General features: G+C 45.2%; 2 protein-coding genes and 1 long non-coding RNA gene across 9 annotated transcripts in view; 2 read left to right on the top strand and 1 right to left on the bottom strand.

The window, feature by feature from the left end:
• Positions 1-519: 519 nt before the first annotated feature.
• Positions 520-8450, top strand: C11H11orf52 (chromosome 11 C11orf52 homolog). 2 transcript variants are annotated; one of them, XM_081799517.1, is made up of 5 exons: positions 520-1452; positions 3915-4061; positions 6092-6129; positions 7265-7317; positions 7538-8450. In XM_081799517.1, exons 2-5 carry the CDS (start codon positions 4045-4047, stop codon positions 7784-7786), a joined length of 357 nt encoding a protein of 118 aa, XP_081655643.1. In that variant the 5' UTR covers positions 520-1452; positions 3915-4044; the 3' UTR covers positions 7787-8450. The 2 variants fall into 2 exon arrangements, with proteins under 2 accessions (XP_081655643.1, XP_081655642.1); XM_081799516.1 differs by lacking the exon at positions 3915-4061 and having other exon boundaries at positions 526-1452.
• Positions 8358-18423, bottom strand: LOC115940939 (uncharacterized). The gene is made up of 4 exons (XR_014138929.1): positions 17871-18423; positions 11057-11182; positions 9012-9275; positions 8358-8422 (listed from the first exon to the last, which is right to left on the bottom strand). It is a non-coding gene; the product is annotated as an uncharacterized LOC115940939 (long non-coding RNA).
• DIXDC1 (DIX domain containing 1) overlaps positions 8893-18684 on the top strand; it is a 53497-nt gene continuing 43705 nt past the window's right edge. Inside the window, exons 1-2 of one of the 6 annotated variants that reach the window (XM_031028104.2) lie at positions 8893-8949; positions 10063-10154. In XM_031028104.2, the coding sequence (XP_030883964.1) occupies positions 10098-10154 (57 nt within the window). In that variant the 5' untranslated portion in view covers positions 8893-8949; positions 10063-10097. Of the gene's footprint in view, positions 8950-10062; positions 10155-17132; positions 17640-18684 lie in introns of those variants that run through there. The other 5 variants (XM_081799491.1, XM_081799490.1, XM_081799489.1 and 2 more) reach the window with 5 other exon arrangements.

The following is an 18684-nucleotide window of genomic DNA, read 5'->3' as shown; positions in this document are numbered from 1 at the left end:
ACACTGTTGATTCCTTTGGAGTTTCTGGTCATAAAATCTCTTTGGTGTTTTCCTTTACCCATTACCTCTTTAAATTAGAGAAAGTGGCTGAAAAGGGACCAGATTGTGGAGGGCTTTGAGTGCCAGGCTAAGAGGTTTGGGTAGCAGGATGAAAAGAATACAGTTAATGGTAGAATACAGAAGGAATTGCTGGGGAGAAGCATAGCTGTGAAGTAAGAGGCTAGTGCAATGATCCAGCGCAAGATAATAAAGTAAGGTGCTTTGCCATCTGACAAGTAGCTGAGAACAAGAAGTAATAACAAGAGGGGCACCTGGGTGGCTCAGTCGTTAAGCATCTGCCTTCGGCTCAGGTCATGATCCCAGGGTCCTGGGATCGAGCCCCGCATCAGGCTCCCTGCTCAGCGGGAAGCCTGCTTCTCCCTCTCCCGCTCCCCCTGCTTGTGTTCCCTCTCTCACTGTGTCTCTCTCTGTCAAATAAATAAAATCTTAAAAAAAAAAAAGAAGTAATAACAATAGCTAGGACTTAGTGAAAGCTTCCCACGTGAGCCCTGAAGACAAGCCTTGCAGGTTTCACAAATTCTCCCAGAGCCCATAGTTTCTACAGAGGAATTTACTCAACAGCAGCTTACTCGCTGGAGAGAATGGAATGAGTCTGACGTTGGGTCATTGGAAGGAGAAGCTGGGTTGAGTTGGGAGTGGAGCTTCTGTAGTTCTGTGCTGGCCATGAGGAAGTAAGTGATCAGGAAGTGCTGAGGCCATTGCAATCATAGAACCACATGATTTTTGACCAGAAAGGGGGTTAGGCAATGAGTTGAGTCTTCTCGCCCTCATTGAAAAAAGCTATTTGCCCACATTAAGCCCAAAAACAACAGAGACTTAAAAGGAATCCATTTCCCGAAATTTAAGTTTCCAAGAGACTCCCATATTCAAACCCAGATTCTGGACAGGGATAATAAGAGACTGATACAGGATACCTTGAAAGCGAAACTCCATTAAAACTGAGTAGTGCTGGGGAAACATAAGTTAAGACGCTTCACTCCGTTATAGAGGATATATTTCAATGACAGTGTGGGATAGTAGAGAAACACTTCCTAAGGAAACCCAGAGCCCTTTTCTATCTCACGTTTCTTTTCACTGAAGCTTGAAGCTCAAAGTTCATGGCTTCATCAAAGCAGCTCCAAATACTGACGGTGAGATAGCTCTCACCTGGAGCCGCATGTGTGCTCCTCTACCCCTTGGCTGGGAACAGTCACCTGGGAATCACTCCAGCAGGTGGCTTCCAAAGTCCAACCTGCTAGGTTGAAATCTGACACTGACAGAGACTCCGCGGGAGCCGCTATTGAAAGCTAAACCAGGAACCAGGAAATGCACCAGCCTCTTTCTGTAGAAAAACAGCTGGGCTCCTCGGAGACAGAACACCATGGGAAACCAGCTCTGCTGTGGGGGAAGCTGGTGAGTAGGGGCAGAGGGTGGAGGGTAACGTCTCTGTTGGTGGACATGGGGGCCCAGAGAAAAAGGGAGAGCCTGCAGATAGTTCTCTACCAACCTCCCACTGCCACCTCCCTCTGCCTGGCACATCTCCAGGTGCCAACACCAGAGCATTACCTCTTTCTGTGTTCACTCCTTTCAGAAAGCCTCCGAAAACAGCCAAGCCTGCTGACTGTTGAGGGGCCAGAGCCGGACTGGAATGGTGAACTGGCATGGTTTCTCTTTGTCTTCCTCTCCTTTCGCTCCCTTCCCTTCTTCCCCAGATGATAATCATGGTTCTAGTGTTTGAGAGCTTACTATGCTCCAGGCACTTTTCAAACAATCTCTTCCCAACAATGCTGAGGGAGGTGGCCTTACAGCTGAGAAGCTGAGGCTCAGAGAAGTTAACTTGTCCCAGGTCACATGGCTAGTGAGGAAATAAACCAATATTCCAACCCAGGCCTGTATGACTTCAGAGCCCATGCTTTTAGCCAGTATTATGATACTGCCTCCCAAATCAAGCAAATCCACTTTGGAGAAATGTCATTTAAAAGGGCGGTAGTGGGGAGATGGAGAATATCCATGGACTATTTGAATATAGCTTTCACATTTACTTACCGTGTAGCCTTAGGCAAGCCCTGTAACTTCTCTTTTTCCTCATGTATACAATATAGATAACATGACCTATGTTGTTTAGATCACAGGATTGAAGAGCAGAGGATATGTGAAAGCCTCACAATAAATTATTTGTAGTGTTTTTACTGTTCTTTCCCAGAGGTGTAACGGCTCTAAACCCCCAGATCTGGTTTTACCTTGTTCACTGTTTTCTTAGCTAAACCTTCCAGGGGATAGCGGGGTTCGATCCCAGAACCCTGGGATCATGATCATCATACCTGGGGATGTCTTGAGGATGTCTTGCTCATGAAAAAAATCATCATTATATTTAGAGAAATAGATAAGGTACATTGAAAAGCACATGTGATTTGGAATTGGTACATTGGATTCCAGTCCTGTTCTTACTACTCATTTATTTATTAAACAAATATTTTAGTGAATGCCTACATGTACCAGGTATAATGACAGGAATTGGACACTCATCCAGCTGAGCCACCCAGACGCCCTGACATCTAAGAATTTCTACAGAAAGGCTGTCACAGCTTCTTTCACTTCCTTTGTTCCAAGTTTTCATAGCCTTCATTTTTGGTTAGTTCTTCCTCTGACGGTGGTAATCACAGCAGCTTTTACTGATGCTCATTATACGTCAGGCACCTAACTGAGTAGTTTACATTTTTTATATAATTCCTCCAATAGTCCATGGGGTTTAGGTTCTATTATTATCCTCGTTTTATTAATAAGAAAATGAAAGCTTGAGGAAGCTAAAAACTTGCTGAAGTTCACACAGCTAGTCTGATACCCTCAGTCTGACTCTAGAGCCTGGCTAGAAACACTACCCCTGATATTCCAACCAAAACATATTTTTTTCCTCTTAAAATATTAGTAGGACCAGGGGTGCCTGGGTGGCTCAGTCAGATAAGTGTCTGACTCTTGGTTTCGGCTCAGGTCATGATCTCAGGGTCATGGGATTGCACCCCGCATTGGGCTCGTCGTGCTCAGCATGGAATCTGCTTCAGATTCTCTCTCCCTGTGCCCCTCCCGCTCACTCTCTCTCTCTCTCTCAAATAAATGAAACCTTAAAAAAATTTATTTTTATTTTTAAAGATTTTATTTATTTATTTGACAGAGAGAGAGATAGCGAGAGCAGGAACACAAGCAGCGGGAGTGGGAGAGGGAGAAGCAGGCTTCCCCCTGAGCAAGGAGCCCGATGTGGGACTCGATCCCAGGACCCTGGGATCATGACCTGAGCCGAAGGCAGACGCTTAACGACTGAGCCACCCAGGCACCCCTTAAAAAAATTTAAAGTACTAGTAGGACTGGATGTTGTTCTCCTCTGTTTCTCATTATCTCAATAAATTACAGAGACTTCAAGACAGTATGTCAATTAAAGAGCTTTTTATTTTAAAATATCATTATTAGGGCGCCTGGGTGGCTCAGTTGTTAAGCGTCTGCCTTCGGCTCAGGTCATGATCCCAGGGTCCTGGGATCGATTCCCACATCGGGTTCCCTCCTCGGCGGGAAGCCTGCTCTCCCTCTCCCACTCCCGCTCCTTGTGTTCCTGCTCTCGCTATCTCTGTCTCTGTCAAATAAATAATAAATAAAATCTTTAAAAAATAAATAAAATAAAATAAAATATCATTATTATTATTTATTATTATTTTCTGATTACAAAAGTGACACACATTCACTGTAGAAAATTTGGAAAATCCCAAAGAGCAGAAAATAAGAAGCAACCATAAATATTCTAAATATATTTATAGCAATCATAAATGATGGGTACATTTTAGTCTATTTCCATGTGATCCCTTTTTTTTTTTTTTGGTATACCTCAGAGTTACATTTATTCATGCCACAAAGGAAACAACATGTCTACAAGGGTACAGCGATGCTCCATGTTCCCAACTAACAGAGATTGCTGAGACTGATGTTCCATCTGATGTGTACTCCAAGTAAAGCTGATTAATGATGACCATGAGCAGGTGCAGGACTCAAAACTTTCAAAGCTTTCCTTCTTTTATCAGCAAGCCTGATTTTATAAATGGTGAAGCCCATTAACCCCGTTCCTACACAAATCTCCTGGTAAACTGGGGTACAGTAGGCCTTCACAGGGATCCAAACATTTTTAACAGGCTTTGAATCATCTCAGCACAAAACCCCTGGCTCAGGCGACCCCAACCCGCCCGGCCAATGACTCGGAAGGGTCACCTCCATGTAATCCTTTTGAAATGCCTATGTGCATAGGTTTTATCCCAAAACATGCTTTATTATCCTTTTATTAACTTAAAGAGTAAGATTCTCATGCTATTTGATGTTCTTCCAACATGTTTCTTAAATGGATGTATAATGGTCTATTGATTGGAGATGCCATTTATTTAGTCAGTTCCCAATGTTAGACATACAGGATATTTCCTATTTTTTGCAATTGTAAATAAGGCTACAATGAGCGTCCATATTTGTACCTGCTTATTTCTTAGGATATGGAGTTGCTGCATCAGAGGGTACATACTTTATGGTTAAGCCTCCTTATACTTTTTGTCAAGTGCATTCCAGGAAAATTGAGCCAATTTTTATTCATACTACCAATATAGGAGAATACTCATTTAGTTTCTGGAATTCTGAGCTAAAAATAAAATCCTATCAACTATGAGTCTAACAGAATATTCCATTTAGGTTGTGTCCAGCCATTGTATAGTATCCAACTTGGGAACAGGCTCCATTCACTAAAACTGGGTCGCCCAAATCTGTTGCTTTAGAATTTATGTTCTCTTTATCCATTCAAGTAGAAGTAAGTAGGAAAACAGTAGCGACAAGGGGCAAGGAATTGGAGGCTAGGATAAGGCTATGACTAGACAGAGGTTTAAAGGAAAAAAAAAAAAAAGGAAGAGCTGAAGTGGCAGAAGTAGAAAGACCTAGAAGCTTTTCTTCTGAACTACCTGTAAACTTCAGATGGTGATTCTATCTGCTCTGAACTCAGCAGGCTGCATTAAAAGCAAAAGTCAAACCAAAACACAAACCTCTGTCAAATATGTGTGGGGAAAATCATGATTTTTTTCCACAGTAGTAAAATGGACATGATCTAGAAGTTTCCCTTCCTCTCTCTATCTCTTTCTTTTTAGTTAGCAAAAGGAGGAAATTTCCTTGTGGAGACAGAAGTCACACAGATAGGGTTGGCTCTGGTGAGAGTTTGGAAATGCACTAGCAAGAAAAAGCATCCAGAGTAAGCCCCAAACTATTCAGCCTATTTCCTCAGACAAGTGTTTTTCTCTGGCCATCAAACAGTTGACAATCACATAGACACACTGGCTCCACCGGGGACCCCAGGGGCTCCGAAATGAGCCTGTCCTACAGCTCAGAAATGAGGTCTGTCCTGCAACGAGGACAAGGTAGCTGAGTCACTCACCAAATTCAGAGCTCCCTGTGCTGTGCATGTTAAAGGTTAAATATCTCTCACTTTCTCTGTTAATTAAAAACAAGGACAGGGAAGCAGGGAGGGAGATGACCGGTTAGAAAAGGGCTTTCAGGGGTCCTAATTTGTTAGCCCTGGTTGTGGCAGCTTCTGTGACTCCCAGAGTGAGAACCCCGTGTTAGCAGAGACCCTGGGGAAAAAAAAAAAAAAAGGCACCGAAGCTGCAGCAAGAGGGTCTCTGAATCCAGGAATATCCCATTATCTGGCAGGCTTCCCTTACCCTCTGCTGGGATTAGCCTGTTAGACAATCCCAGAATAGCCCTCAACCCAGCTTTATCCCTGGCATGTTGTGCCTGGTTGCCTGAGGCTGTATTTTGGGTTTGGTTATGTCAGTTGTACCACTCCACCTTCCAGAACCATCCTTGTGGGAGAGATGTGGTACCCTTGATAAATGCTTTCAGGCTGACTTAGGGTGAATCTTTGTTAGAGGGAAGTGAGAGAAGGTCATCCCAGAATGTTAAAGAGGCCACAGAACAAATGGTGAAGGTGGGAAGACTGAGGCCAGGACTCTTACACGTGGGTGATCTGTGTTTCTTTTCACAGGAGCTGCCCACCAACTTCCCAGAGGAAAAAGAAACCGGGTAACTGGGTGTTGGGGGCAGGGGCTTGGAGTGGTCGAATTAGAGAGGAGAAGATGCTGGAACCAGTGTCTCTGGAAAGGGCATAAGGATGAAAAAGAGGAGTAGCCTTGGAAAGGGATAAAGGGAGATAGTACACCAGAGAAAATCTTCCGGGGTTCCAGACCAGCTCTGAAACTCTGGGTCTCATCCTTTCCATTATCTTAGTGGCAAGGTTGGTTGCTCATTCTTTCCTTCACCCAGCAAAAATTAACTGAGCACTTATAGTGTATGTGAGGCACTTTGCTGGGTCCCGAGGAGGCAGAGAGGCACACTATCTTGGTCCTCGAAGAGCTCAAAATCAAGTTTGAGAGACTTGTTTACATATAAACAAGTAACTGCAATGCAATCTACTAGTGCTATAAGAGATTCACACTCATACCGCGGGAGAATGGGAGAAAACACCACTGTCGAAGGACTAATATAGCAAGTTCTCAAGCTGGAAGAGGAACAGAGAGGAAAGGGTAGGCAGTGGAATTATCTCTTGCAGAGGAAGGAAGGATGGAAGGATGGAAGGAAGGAGGGAGGGAAGGAAGGAAGGAAAAGGAAAGGAAAGGGAAGGGAAGGGAAGGAAAGGAAGGGGGAGGAAGAAAAGGAAGGGGGAGGAAGGAAGGAAGAAAGAAAGGGAAGGAAGGGAAGGAAGGAAGGAAGAAAAGAAGAAAGAAAGAGAAACAGGAAAGAAGAGGCTGAGTTCATTGAAAGTGACTGATTGGTGTGGCTGAGCACTTACCACATTGCACTGTAATAGTCTGTATACACATTTGTCTCCCCTAGTAGATTGTAAGCTCCCTGAGGCAGAGAAAAGAGTCTGCTCATCCTTCTAGCCCCAGAATGTGGCACACAGCCTGGCAAAAAATGGGCTCTCAACATGTATTTGCTGCACTGTGTCAGGGGCCGGTGAAAAATGAGGCTGGAAGATATTATGGGCAGAGCATGAGAGGAGTTTGGATGTGGGAAGGGCAGCAGTGAAAGAGGTGAGAGCAGAGGCAGGGAGATTAGTTAGAAACCCACCATAATAGTTTAACGGAGATTCAAAGAGGGCAATCTCAGTAGAGACAGGGAAGAGAGGATGAATTTAAGTTGGATTTCTTCCTTTCAGGGAGCCGAGCAGGACGGGCTCTGAAGCAGCCGAAGCAGCAGAACAGTGCAAAGGTAATGACAGGCCTCTGGCCCTTCCAGGGGGCTGCTCAGACATGTGATCTGAGGACTCAGCTTTTTCACCCTGCCACACATCTCAGTTATCTTGAACCAGAACTTGCTGGTTCCGCCCCACAAAGGAGCAAAGGGGTCGGTCAGAATTGCCGACCCTGCTTTGTGGGTGAGGGGCAAAAGCAAGCCAAGAATCTCCCTTAATGCTGTCTGTTTCTTGCAGGCCTGTGACGCAAGAGGACATATTTATGAACAGGTGTTAGAGGAGCCCACGTCTCAGGAGAGGAGTCGAGGCCTCAGGTTGAAGGAGAGCAGCTTACATTATGCAGACATTCAAGTGTGCAGCTCTACCCAGCCACGCTCTGCTCTGGAGGTGAAGAACCTGCAGTTTGAAAATGCTACGCAGTACGCAACCCTTCGCTTCCCCCAGGCCACGTGCCACTATGACAGCAAGAACGGGACCCTAGTGTGAGCGCTGGGGAGGACAGACCTGTTTCCATCATTTTACCACTACTCCCCTGGGGAGACTCTGCACTGGGGAAATGGCTGGCACCCAGAGATGCCTGCCACGTTTTAAAGAACTCCAGAGCCCTTGTGAGTGCCCCCAGTCTTGGCCCCTCCCCTAGGCCTATCTTTTACTTGCCACCATTAGCTTGGAGTGGTATTTGGGTTAGCTAGGGGTGGATGGAGTTCCACAAAATGAGGGGGGCTAGGATGAGGGCGCAGGAAGTTTTTTGACCCCTTCCTTTGCTCCTGCTTTCAAGAAAAGTGCTTATAGGACAGGTTACCCCAGCACTTGAGCTGATTTTGTTGGGCTTAATTTAGTGGTGTCTCTTTTACACACCTTAAACTCCAAAGCTGAAGAAGGAGAGGTGCTCTGGAAAAGCATTCTGAGTTCTTGTGCACAGCCCCCAGAGCTGGCTTGGGCAATTCCTTCGGTGGTTGGGTCAAGGGTCCCAGAACCTCAACAGACAAATGAGGGCAAGGGCTGAGGCGTGGAGGAAGCGATCGCTGACCATCGGTTACGAATACTTCAAGTCATTGACAGCATTGCATGGTCCGGAAACTCCCCTTGGTTGGACCGTTGGCTCTCGCAGGTGCGGAGCCGCTAGGATCAATAAATCGCATAAGGAACATGCCTGGTGCATTTTCCGGGGTGGGGGTCTGCAGGCTCTACGTAAGCGAAGCCCTCAGCGTGAGGGCAGCCGGGAAATCCAGACACTTCGCGCGCGGGACCCCACAGGCCTTGGCTGGGGCGGAGCGGGGCTCTGGTTTGGACGCCCAGGAGGCGGGTTTCCATCTACAGAAGGCGGAGCTCCCTGGGCCAGTCCTGGCATTCAGGGGGCGGGGCGGCCTCGGCCCGCAGGAGGCGGGTCAGGGAGGTAGGGGGCGGGGTCAAGGCCTGCTGGGGTTGCCGTCTGGGCCGTAAGGAGGCGGAGCCGGCCAAGGAAGGGGCGGGGTCTAGGTTGTCAGGGCCTGGCTCGCGCGGGCTGGAGGTGGGCGGGGCCGGGCGGGGGCCGGCCTCCGCGTCACCATGGCATCGGGAACGCAGCGGCGACGCCGTAGCAGGAGGAGGCAGAGCTCAGAAGGGCTGGGGACAGAGATGCTGAACCAGACACACCGATGATTTAAGAGGTAGGTGCTGAAAGCGGGGGAAGGGAGGGCGGGGGGGGGCGGTGCCTGGAAAATACACTTACCACTGGTTGAGCATTCAGATCAGAAAGAGGGACACACCGAGGGGTGAGATGGGGGGGGGCGTTGCTGGAAAGAAGGAGGCGGAAGTTTCAGGTTCTGAGCCGGCTCTGAGCCTTACATGTTCTTAGGGTGAAGTTCCAGATTCAGACTTTCAGAGCTTGGAGTAGTAATGCACGTCCCCTTTCAGTCTGTATGCCATCCTTCCCAAATACCGATGCCCATCGATTTATCCCTAAGAGGGATGATTCCTTAGGACGGACACAGTACTGAGAATGGAATCACAGCACAAAATAGTTGGTAAATCATAGTATCGACTTCATAGAATGTGAGTATTTAAAACACTTGGAACAGTACATAGTATGTAGTCAAATGTAGGCTGCCATTATCATCATTATCATCGTTTTCCTGGCCTGTTCTCTGGCGTACACCTAGAGCAAGTGGATTCGGAAGAAGTGGCTAGAAAATTTCCTCCACTACTAATTGGCAGAGCAACTCCCTAGCCTGTTTACTATTAGCTGGGGTGTAATACCATGAACTTTATTTCCAACAGTTATTTACTATGACGGTCCAATAAGATGATGTAGGTGATAACACTTTGTAAACTTAAAGTGCTATGTAAAAATTTTTGCCTTAAAATATAAATGCAGCCTTTCTAGGTTAAAATGGAATTGCTGAGAATGAATGGAAGTGCCCATAAGCAGAGCTCCCAGTATTTGTCTTGATTGTCTTCAGAATTCTTACTGTGGTCATTTACTGATAATCTTAGGGAAGAGGGAAAATGCATTGTTGGTTGACTGATAGGGAAGCATTGCTCTTTACTTTATTACTATTAAGCCTAAGTGGCTAGTTTTTAAAATACCCCTGGGATAGTCCTGTTATGATGATAGTATCTTTGGCTGGATTTCCTGCTAACCAGGGTCCCATTTCTGAAACTTCTTGATGACATAAGTTGACAGATTTGGGGCAGGGGACTGACACTACTAGATTGGTTTAGCTCTGGAATTTTTTTTCCTGTCCTGTATTTTTGTACATTCTCCCTCTTCCTATTTTAAGGTGGCCCTGATCCGGCTTTTCTAGGGACTCTGAAGATGGGGACTCAAGTGGTTAGGAGACTCTGTAACTCCCTGCTGCCAGCAGAGCCCTCTGTAAGTTTCTGGTGTACTGTTGAAAGGAGTGTGATGACATTAATGGAATTTTGGTACAGTTCCACAACGGGGGGATTTCTCCGTTTTTCTCCGTCAAGACTCAGATCCTGGAACAAAATTGTCATGTATTTGCTTTCTTTTCTTGCTTCCCCTTCTTGTAGAAATTCTATCTCCCTTGATTCATTATTAATAAAATCAGGGAGAAGTTGAAAAATTATAGCAATTAATCAGAATATATGCAGTTTAAAAGATTTAAATAATGCATGTTAATTATAGGGCATTTGGGAAATATTGCAAACCATGATTTTATTTATTTTTTTATTTTAATTTTTTTAAAGATTTTATTTATTTATTTGAGAGAGAGGGAGGGAGAGAGCATGAGCAGCAGGGAGGGGCAGAGGGAGGGGGGAAGCTGACGCCCCACTGACCCAGGTGCCCCTAAAACAAACATTTTAACAATTAACAAACATTAAGTTACAAAAAAGCGAGAATCAAGGGGTGCCAGGGTGGCTCAGTCGGTTAAGCATCCAACTCTTGATTTTTGCTCAGGTCATGATCTCAGGGTCATGAGCTCCAGCCCTGCATTGGGTTCCACACTCAGTGGGGAGTCTGCTTCTCTCCTTCTCCCTCTGCCCCTCTCTCTGCTTGTGCTCTCTCTCAAATAAATAATAAGTAAATCTTTAAAAAAAACGTTTGTTTTATTACAGTTACAAATGTTTGGTAAACATTATAATGGTTCTAATTTTCTTGACAATTTTTCTGTTTGTTCAACTTTTAGATTCCCCTCCCCCATTGTAAATAACAAATTGATTTCCTCATTTAAGACTTTTTTTTCTTAGAATCGGGTTCCAGAAGTAGAATTCCTAGGTCAAAGGAGGTGCACATTTTAAGTAATAAGTTACCTTTTAAAAGAAGAATCCTGGTATCAAATTATATATACATCTTCCAGAAGGCAGAAGGTCATCAGCTGAGAGATAGATGGGTTCTTGGTAGAAATCTGGCTACCTCTTGCAATGAGACCTTAGGTCCTGCAGAAAGATTATTTCATGATAGTGTGGTTAGTAATGTGGAGCCCTAACATATTATGAATTGGCAGTCCAGAGGTATGGGGGCTTGTGTAGTGCTTACACAGTAGAGACATTCAAGGGTCACTTCTAAAATATCCACCAGATGTCGCTAGTCTTAATCTCATTTTTACCTTAGGATAACCAGCTGATGACTTTTGAGATGTGAATTTCAAAAATTCATGTAGAATGTATTTGCATATCTGCCTAAGTACAGTTTATATTAAGCACTAGCATCTGGTGATTACTTTGGCAACATCCTACTCTAGGCCCTTACCATTCTGTCTCTTTTTCCCTTTTTCTTCCCACCCAGTCTGTCACACTCACCCTGTACACTCTATCCCCACATACTAATATTGGATTCTTAGTTTTACTAGTCTTACTATTCTTTCTTTCAGTCTTGTTTCTTGCCTCTGTGTGTATTCATGTATTTATGTGTAACTGTGAGTTCCTTAAGTTTTTTTGCTAAAAGAATGGGATCTGGCATATAATGACATAGAATAGGCACTCAATATATTTAGTGGATGTTTAATGAGAAAATGCATTGATGAAGTAGAAGAAAATATAGAAGGCTACCAGAAATTACTTATATTTGTCTTGGAAATACACTGAAAGAGACAAAGATTCCTACTTCTAAATTAACTAGAATTAAATGCTAAGTGATATAGAAAATGCTATGACCTTTGAATTATAAAAAGAGGAATATTCATTCATTCAGCCAGGATTTATTGAGCATCTACTATGTGTCAGGAAACATTTTTGGTTCTGGAGATAAACCAGATAAACCAGTAACAAAACATACAAAATTCCCTGCTCTCATGGACCTTACATTCTGGGCAGGGAGATACTGACAATAAGCAAACAGACAAGTAAATATAGAATACACAAGACAGTGATGAATGCTAGGAAGAAAAATACAAATAAATTAGGCAAAGAGGAATGGGAGTGCCTGGGTGAAGGGGTGCTGTCATTTTATTTATTTTTATTTATTTATTGTTTTTTAAGTAGGCTCCACACCCAGGGTGGAGCCCAATGCAGGGCTTGAACTCACCATCACAGGATCAAGACCTGAGCTGAAATCAAAAGTTTAGGCTGAGCCACTCAGGTGCCCTGGGTATTGTCATTTCAAATAGGGTAGTCAGAGAAGGCTGAACAGGTAAAAGTGATATTTGAGCAGAAACCTGAAAAAAGAACAGGAATGAACCATGGGTTATCTAGGACTTGAGTATTTGAGACAGATTAAGATCAGATCTGCCTTGATTTTAAGAAAACTAAAAGTGGTCAGAGGAGTTTTATGAGGAAGCATAACTTGAACTAGGCATAGTAAAGATTTGAGTAGCCGAAGTGTGGGACATTGTAGGCAGAAGGACAGTGGTGAAGGCATGGGAGGTTAAAATGAGCCCTGGGAACGTGTGAGACAGAGAGGGGCCTGCTAACCTGAGCACAGGCAATTTGGGAGAGGGCCTTAAGAGTGGGGCATGAGGAATTTATATCTGACAAGAAAAAGGAGTGTTTGAGAACACTTGACCATTTGAGCAGGAGGACGAATGCATTGTGGCAGTAAGATTAAGGCTGGCAGAAGAGCCAGGAGACAGAGAACAGTTTAGGAGCCAGGACACGTTTGAGGCCTTTGGCAGTAGATGTGAGCCCTTTTGTGTACATTTATGCTGATGTCTCTAAAGATAAATGCAGTAGAAATTGTAAACATATGTTACTGCCAAGAAACTTGCTAATGTGTGAAAATAGAAAAAGATTAAGAAATTATTTCAGAGTCATTTAAAATATTTCCATTGACAATTTTAATTATCTGTTTATTCAGACCGTCTTTCTGCTTCTTTATAGTCATTAATGATTGCCCACGATAGATGTATTAAATTGACATAGGTGTGAATTTCACACATTTCCACATAGGGAGAAGTCACAGTCAATATTTTCACCGAATGACAGTTCTATTTAAGGCTTACTTAGGCCAACATATTATTATCTGTATTAATATAAGTGATGAATGAGTTTGCCAGTGTTTCCTCCACTCATTCATTCATGCATTCAACTAAGAACATTTACTGAGTACCTTTTATGTCTCAAGCATCATATAAAAGTATTGATTGCATAATGATTAAGAACCTGGACTTTGGCTTCACCACTTAGCTAATTACTTATCCTCCAGACCCCTCTTTCTTCATCTGTAAAATGGGGATAATAAAAAACCCCTACTGTTTATAGTAATTGTGACCATCAAATGAGCTAATGTATGTGAGTGCTTAGTATAGGGCTTGGCACATAGTAGAAGTTCAATTTTGCTATCATTATGGTTGTCTATAGATATTTGGGTAGCTTTTAGTTGGTGAGGGAAGTATCTGTGCCATTACTGTTAAAATAATATAGGACCGAGGAGGTCTGGTATAATTTCAGAAATCAGGCAGCGTGGCAGAGATAGGCAAAAAGTGGCTAGTTTGGACCCTTTGCCTCTCCTCACAGGCAGAGTGAATGACAAGCCAGAAGTGGTGGGAGTGGTTCCAGCTACCTGGACTAGCTCTCAATTTCCCCCTGTTCTAGCACTACAGGATGCAGATCATTGTCCTAGTTATTCCTGGTTCTTTTAGCTAACCCACTTACCCTCCCAGCTCTTATGCTGATATGACAGCAGAGCGAGATGGGGCAGATGGAGGGAACAGTAAATGTTAGTGCTGCTTAGAACTAAAGCTCAGTTCTTCACCTGGGCTATTTGGTAAGGCAGACCATGATAAATATGGTGAGCACATCTTCTGAGCAAAAAAACCCCCTAGAGATTATATGCTCCAACAGGAATTTTGTGCTTTTTCCAAGTGTGAGAGGCAGTCTATATGTGAAAATATTATAATTTTTGGAACATTTCAATAATTGTATGGGGAAAATGGCACAGAATATTATGAAATGTGGGTACTATCTAAATTTAAATGAATTAAAATTAAATGCTACTTAAATTTTAGTCCTGCATTTGCATTAGCCACATTTTAAGTGCTTACTAATCGTGTGTGGCTAGTGGCCACTGGATTGGATGGCACAGATATAGAACACTTCCACCATCATAGAAAATTCTATTGCATACCACTACTGTAGGATATGTGGTTGATATAATTACAGATTTCTAGGGAATAGTGCAATTGTGGACCATATGACCTGTAATAAATCTTGTATCTGTTCACCACAGTTCCCTCTAATTCCTCCAGCATGCTGTGAGCCTCAGAGGCATTTGGTTCAGATCTTAGCTCTCATATTGATTTGCTGAGTTCATGTAAATAGCTCTCCTAGTCTTCATTCCTCCATGTGTGTCAAATATCTTTTTTTTTTTTTAGCTTTAAAATCCAATGATTTAATGAGTCTTTTCCTAGGAATATTGAGCTCACAGGTCTTACTTGGATAAAGGACTTGTTCTTTGAGAAACAGTGACCTTTTGCCATATAACTATCAGCAGGACCTCCCTCTGATGTTTCAGATATTTACTTTGTCCAAAGCATGATGGGCCAGCAACCAATCAGAATCCTCTATCCAGGGACCCACCAACTGGGTGTTTTGGTTTTGCATCACTATGCATGTAGATGTGTTGCATGCAATTTTATGTTGTTGGAAGTTTCGTGCTTCTCTTTTAAAAGGGCCTTGTTGCATTAACATGGGTTAGTGACTCACCTGATCGTATTACACCATGAGCTGTGGTCATGGCAAGGGGAATTCTTGGCAGTTAAATTCCCCAGTTACGAAGGACAGTGCTTTTCTGATTCATGGGCTGATCAGGTTCAGTTTTATTTGGTGCCATGGCTTTTCCCCAGCCTTTGTCAGAATTGAATACAGAGCATTCAATCAGCACCAGCCATGGAACACCTCTGGTGGCCTTCTGCTTCCTGCTTGCTGTGGTTGGGGTGGGGGTGGGGGGTGGGAGGTGTGTCTTTCTCATAAGTATCATTGTGTTTAGCAGCTTTAGACATTCAGGCAAGATGTTGCTAGTTCTGGATGCTCCCTACCGAGTTTCTTTTTCTTTAAGTGAGCTGAGGAGCTGAGGAGGAGGTCATTAGGTTGAAAAGAACCGTTTCTGACTTTTCCTCCTAAGGTACCAGTGGGTATTTGGGGAAGAAATTTGGGCCTTCTGCAAAATCGTAAGTGTAGGGTCCTAGATCCTCAAACTGCCTTTATTACTGACCAGCTGTGTCCTTGGGCAAGGCCCTGACCTTCTTTGAGCCTTAACATTCTGTAAATCCTTCCCCTCCATCTGGGATCATGAGGTGTAATATAATATGGGTGTTCTTTCAGCTTCCAGTTTCCCTATAGAAACAAGAATGTGCACTGAGACTACAAATGACTAGTAGTCCTAAAAATAAATAAGCAAGGCTGTGACTTGAATAACTAGAAACAGAGGGGAATAGCTCTCTATTTCATTTGGGGAAGCTTTTACCTAACTCTTTCAAATACTCCAGGGCATTTTTTTTTTTTTTAAAGATTTTATTTATTTATTTGACAGAGAGACACAGCGAAAGAGGGAACACAAGCAGAGGGGGTGGGAGAGGGAGAAGCAGGCTTCCTGCGGAGCGGGGAGCCCGATGCGGGACTTGATCCCAGGACCCTGGGATCATGACCTGAGCTGAAGGCAGACACCTAACCATCTGAGCCACCCAGGCGCCCCTCCAGGGCATTTTTGTAGTATTTATTTTATTTTATTTTTCAAAATATTTAAATTTTGGTTAACATATAGTGTAATATTGGCTTCAGGAGAATTTAGTGATTCATTACTTACGTATAATACCCAGTGTTCATCGTAAAAAGTGCCCTCCTTAATACCGATCACCCATTTATCCCACCCCCCACCCGCCTGTAGTGTTTATTTCTTTTTTTCTTTAAAGATTTTATTTATTTATTTGACAGAGACACAGCGAGAAAGGGAACACAAGCAGGGGGAGTGGGAGAGGGAGAAGCAGGCTTCCCGCGGAGCAGGGAGCCCGAGGCGGGGCTCGATCCCAGGACCTCGGGATCACGACCTGAGCGGAAGGCAGACGCTTAAGGACTGAGCCACCCAGGCGCCCTTGTAGTGTTTATTTCAATTAAAACCCATTTAATTCATTTAAAGCTCACTAAAAATATGGGCTTTACATTTTAGCAGTTATTTTTTGTTATTTGTTTGTTTTAAAGATTTATTTATTTTAGAGAGAGAGCGACAGAGCAGGGGGAAGGTGCAGAGGGAGAGAGAATCCTGAAGTGGACTTCTCTCTGAGGAAGGGGGTGGGCCGTGGCGGGGCTCCCTCGCAGGACCCTGAGATCATAACCTGAGCCTAAATCAAGAGTCAGCGGCTCAACCAACTGAGCCACCCAGGCGCCCCTTAGCAGTTATTTTTAAAAGAAATACAGATTTTTTGGGTAAAGCCTTGGTGATCCTTGGTTTCCCCTTGATGTTTCTGTTATGATCCTGTGGTATTTCTTTACCACTATTTCTATTAAATGTGTTCTAATACTATTAATAACTAAAGCTCTATCCTCTTTTACCCCCCTCTCCTTCTGGTGGTTCTTCTCTTTCTCTCTCTTTTTTTTCTCTGTCCCTTCTGCTTCCCCTTCTTTAGTCCAACCTCACTGTCCAGGCCCCTTACGGAAAAAGGTTGCTGTTTTCAGCTAGTCTGGGAGAAAAAAAATCCTGATTCACTCCCCTTCCCACCCATCTTGTGGTGGAGCGTTGGGCCTTAAATCAGCAGAACGTGTGTGTGCGCGCGTGTGTAGCGCGCGTTCACGCCGGTACTCCCGCCTGCAGGCCTGGTGTGTGAGTTCGTGTGTGATTGCAAGCGCATGCATACGCCGGCACGCCCGCCGGTGTGTCGAGTGTATGTGTGTGCGCTCACGTGGATGTATGTTCGCAGCGCGCGCGCACACATACCCGCACGCCCGCCGGGGGCCTGGTGTGTATGTGTCTGCAGTGTAGGCACACACGCCCGCCCCCAGCCCGGTGTATGTGTGTTGTACGGACAGAGAGAGAGAGAGAGAGTGTGTGTGTCTGTGTGTGTGTGCGGTGCGCGCGCACACCAGCCCGCCCGCGCGCCCGCTGTGCTCCCCCTTACGGACTCCTGGCCGGGGGCTGCCAGCCAGCGCCCCTCCACCCTTTGCGCGCCCAGCTGTTTCTATAGGAACCGCGACAGCGCCTGGGCCCCTCCGGCGAGGCCCGGTGCGAGCATGCCCAGTGGAAGGCGCTAGTTTGGCTCGGGTCTAGGTTTCCAGTAAGTGAGTGGCCTGCGGGACTCCGGAGAGATCCCCATGAGCTGAGCAGAGAGTCTTTGTGTGCGGAGGGAGGAGGCGGCTGCGGCCGCTGCCTGGCCTGGAGACCCCGCCCGGGGAGCCCCCGCCAGGAACAATGCTTGCCTGCCTGACCCGGGGGAACTTACTGGACGTCCTGCAGGAGGGCTTCAATGAGGTAACTGTCTGCTCCTCCCACTCCCAGCTCCTCTCCCCCCAGCGCCTCCCGCCTAATCTCTGGAAGGGGTTCTCCGCCCCCATCCTCAGGGGGACCCCAGATCACTTCCCCCGCAGAGCCCTAAGGGGCCAAGGTGGTGGGTACGGTGCAGACGAGATGGCTAACGGGGAGAAATCTGAAGGGCCGCCTGCCTCCAGTTCCCCTGAGCGATGCCCTTCCCTGGTGGCTTACCTGAGCCCAACAGACAGGACCAAAAACTCAGAGGTCATCTCCTTCCAAAAGAGGTGGTCTCCACTCTTCCCGGGGATTCTCCCCAAGAAAATCCCCAGGGAAACCCCGGCATGTATGGCAAGAGTGCTCGTTCTATTTCAGGATCTAACTGGCTGGGCCAAGTTAGGGGTGGGGTGGAATTGCATTGGTGGAAAGTTTGAGAGAGGGCAGGGTGACTAGGTGGTCCACATGAAGTGCTCTCTTCGTGTTTATATCTCTTTCCATTTTCCGGGCAGTGGATTTCTTCACAACCAAGGGCATGGTTGGCAGACAGGACCTAAGAGGAGAGAGGTTGCTTGAGTTCCTGGCCCCGTTCAGGGGAACCAGCATTTGCTCCCTTCTGTGTGAGAGTGGGGGGACTGGACCGTCGATCTGACCGGCAGTATGGGCCAGGACTGGCTGGGGGTCTTTTTCTTTTCACTGTTTTCTCTCAGAATTCTGTTGTTTCTTCAATTTCCTTCTCTTGCGACGCAGGAAATTCTGGTTTAGGACTCTCCCCCCCACCTTGTGATTTGCTCCATGTGTCTTCCAATGCTTCCAAGCCCCACCCCTTTGGGTCACCTGATTCCAGCATCCAGGGAGACCTTTACAAGGAGAACTAGGCTGTTGGTTGTGTCTTTCATCTTTTCTTCCTCTCTCTTTTTCTTTCCACCGCTCTCTTTCTTCCTTCTATGTCCTTCTTAAATATAAGGCTTTTTGAGGATCAGTTTTTAGTTAAACAACACATGAATCCATTCTCTTAATATGAACATTACAGGCAAGACTCTGTGCCTTT

The sequence above is a fragment of the Leptonychotes weddellii genome, chromosome 11, assembly GCF_054177405.1.
Source record: "Leptonychotes weddellii isolate Sample4059 chromosome 11, ASM5417740v2, whole genome shotgun sequence".
Lineage (NCBI taxonomy): Eukaryota > Metazoa > Chordata > Mammalia > Carnivora > Phocidae > Leptonychotes > Leptonychotes weddellii.
Note: the sequence above shows the minus strand (reverse complement) of the source record. Positions and strands in the feature narration are given on the sequence as shown.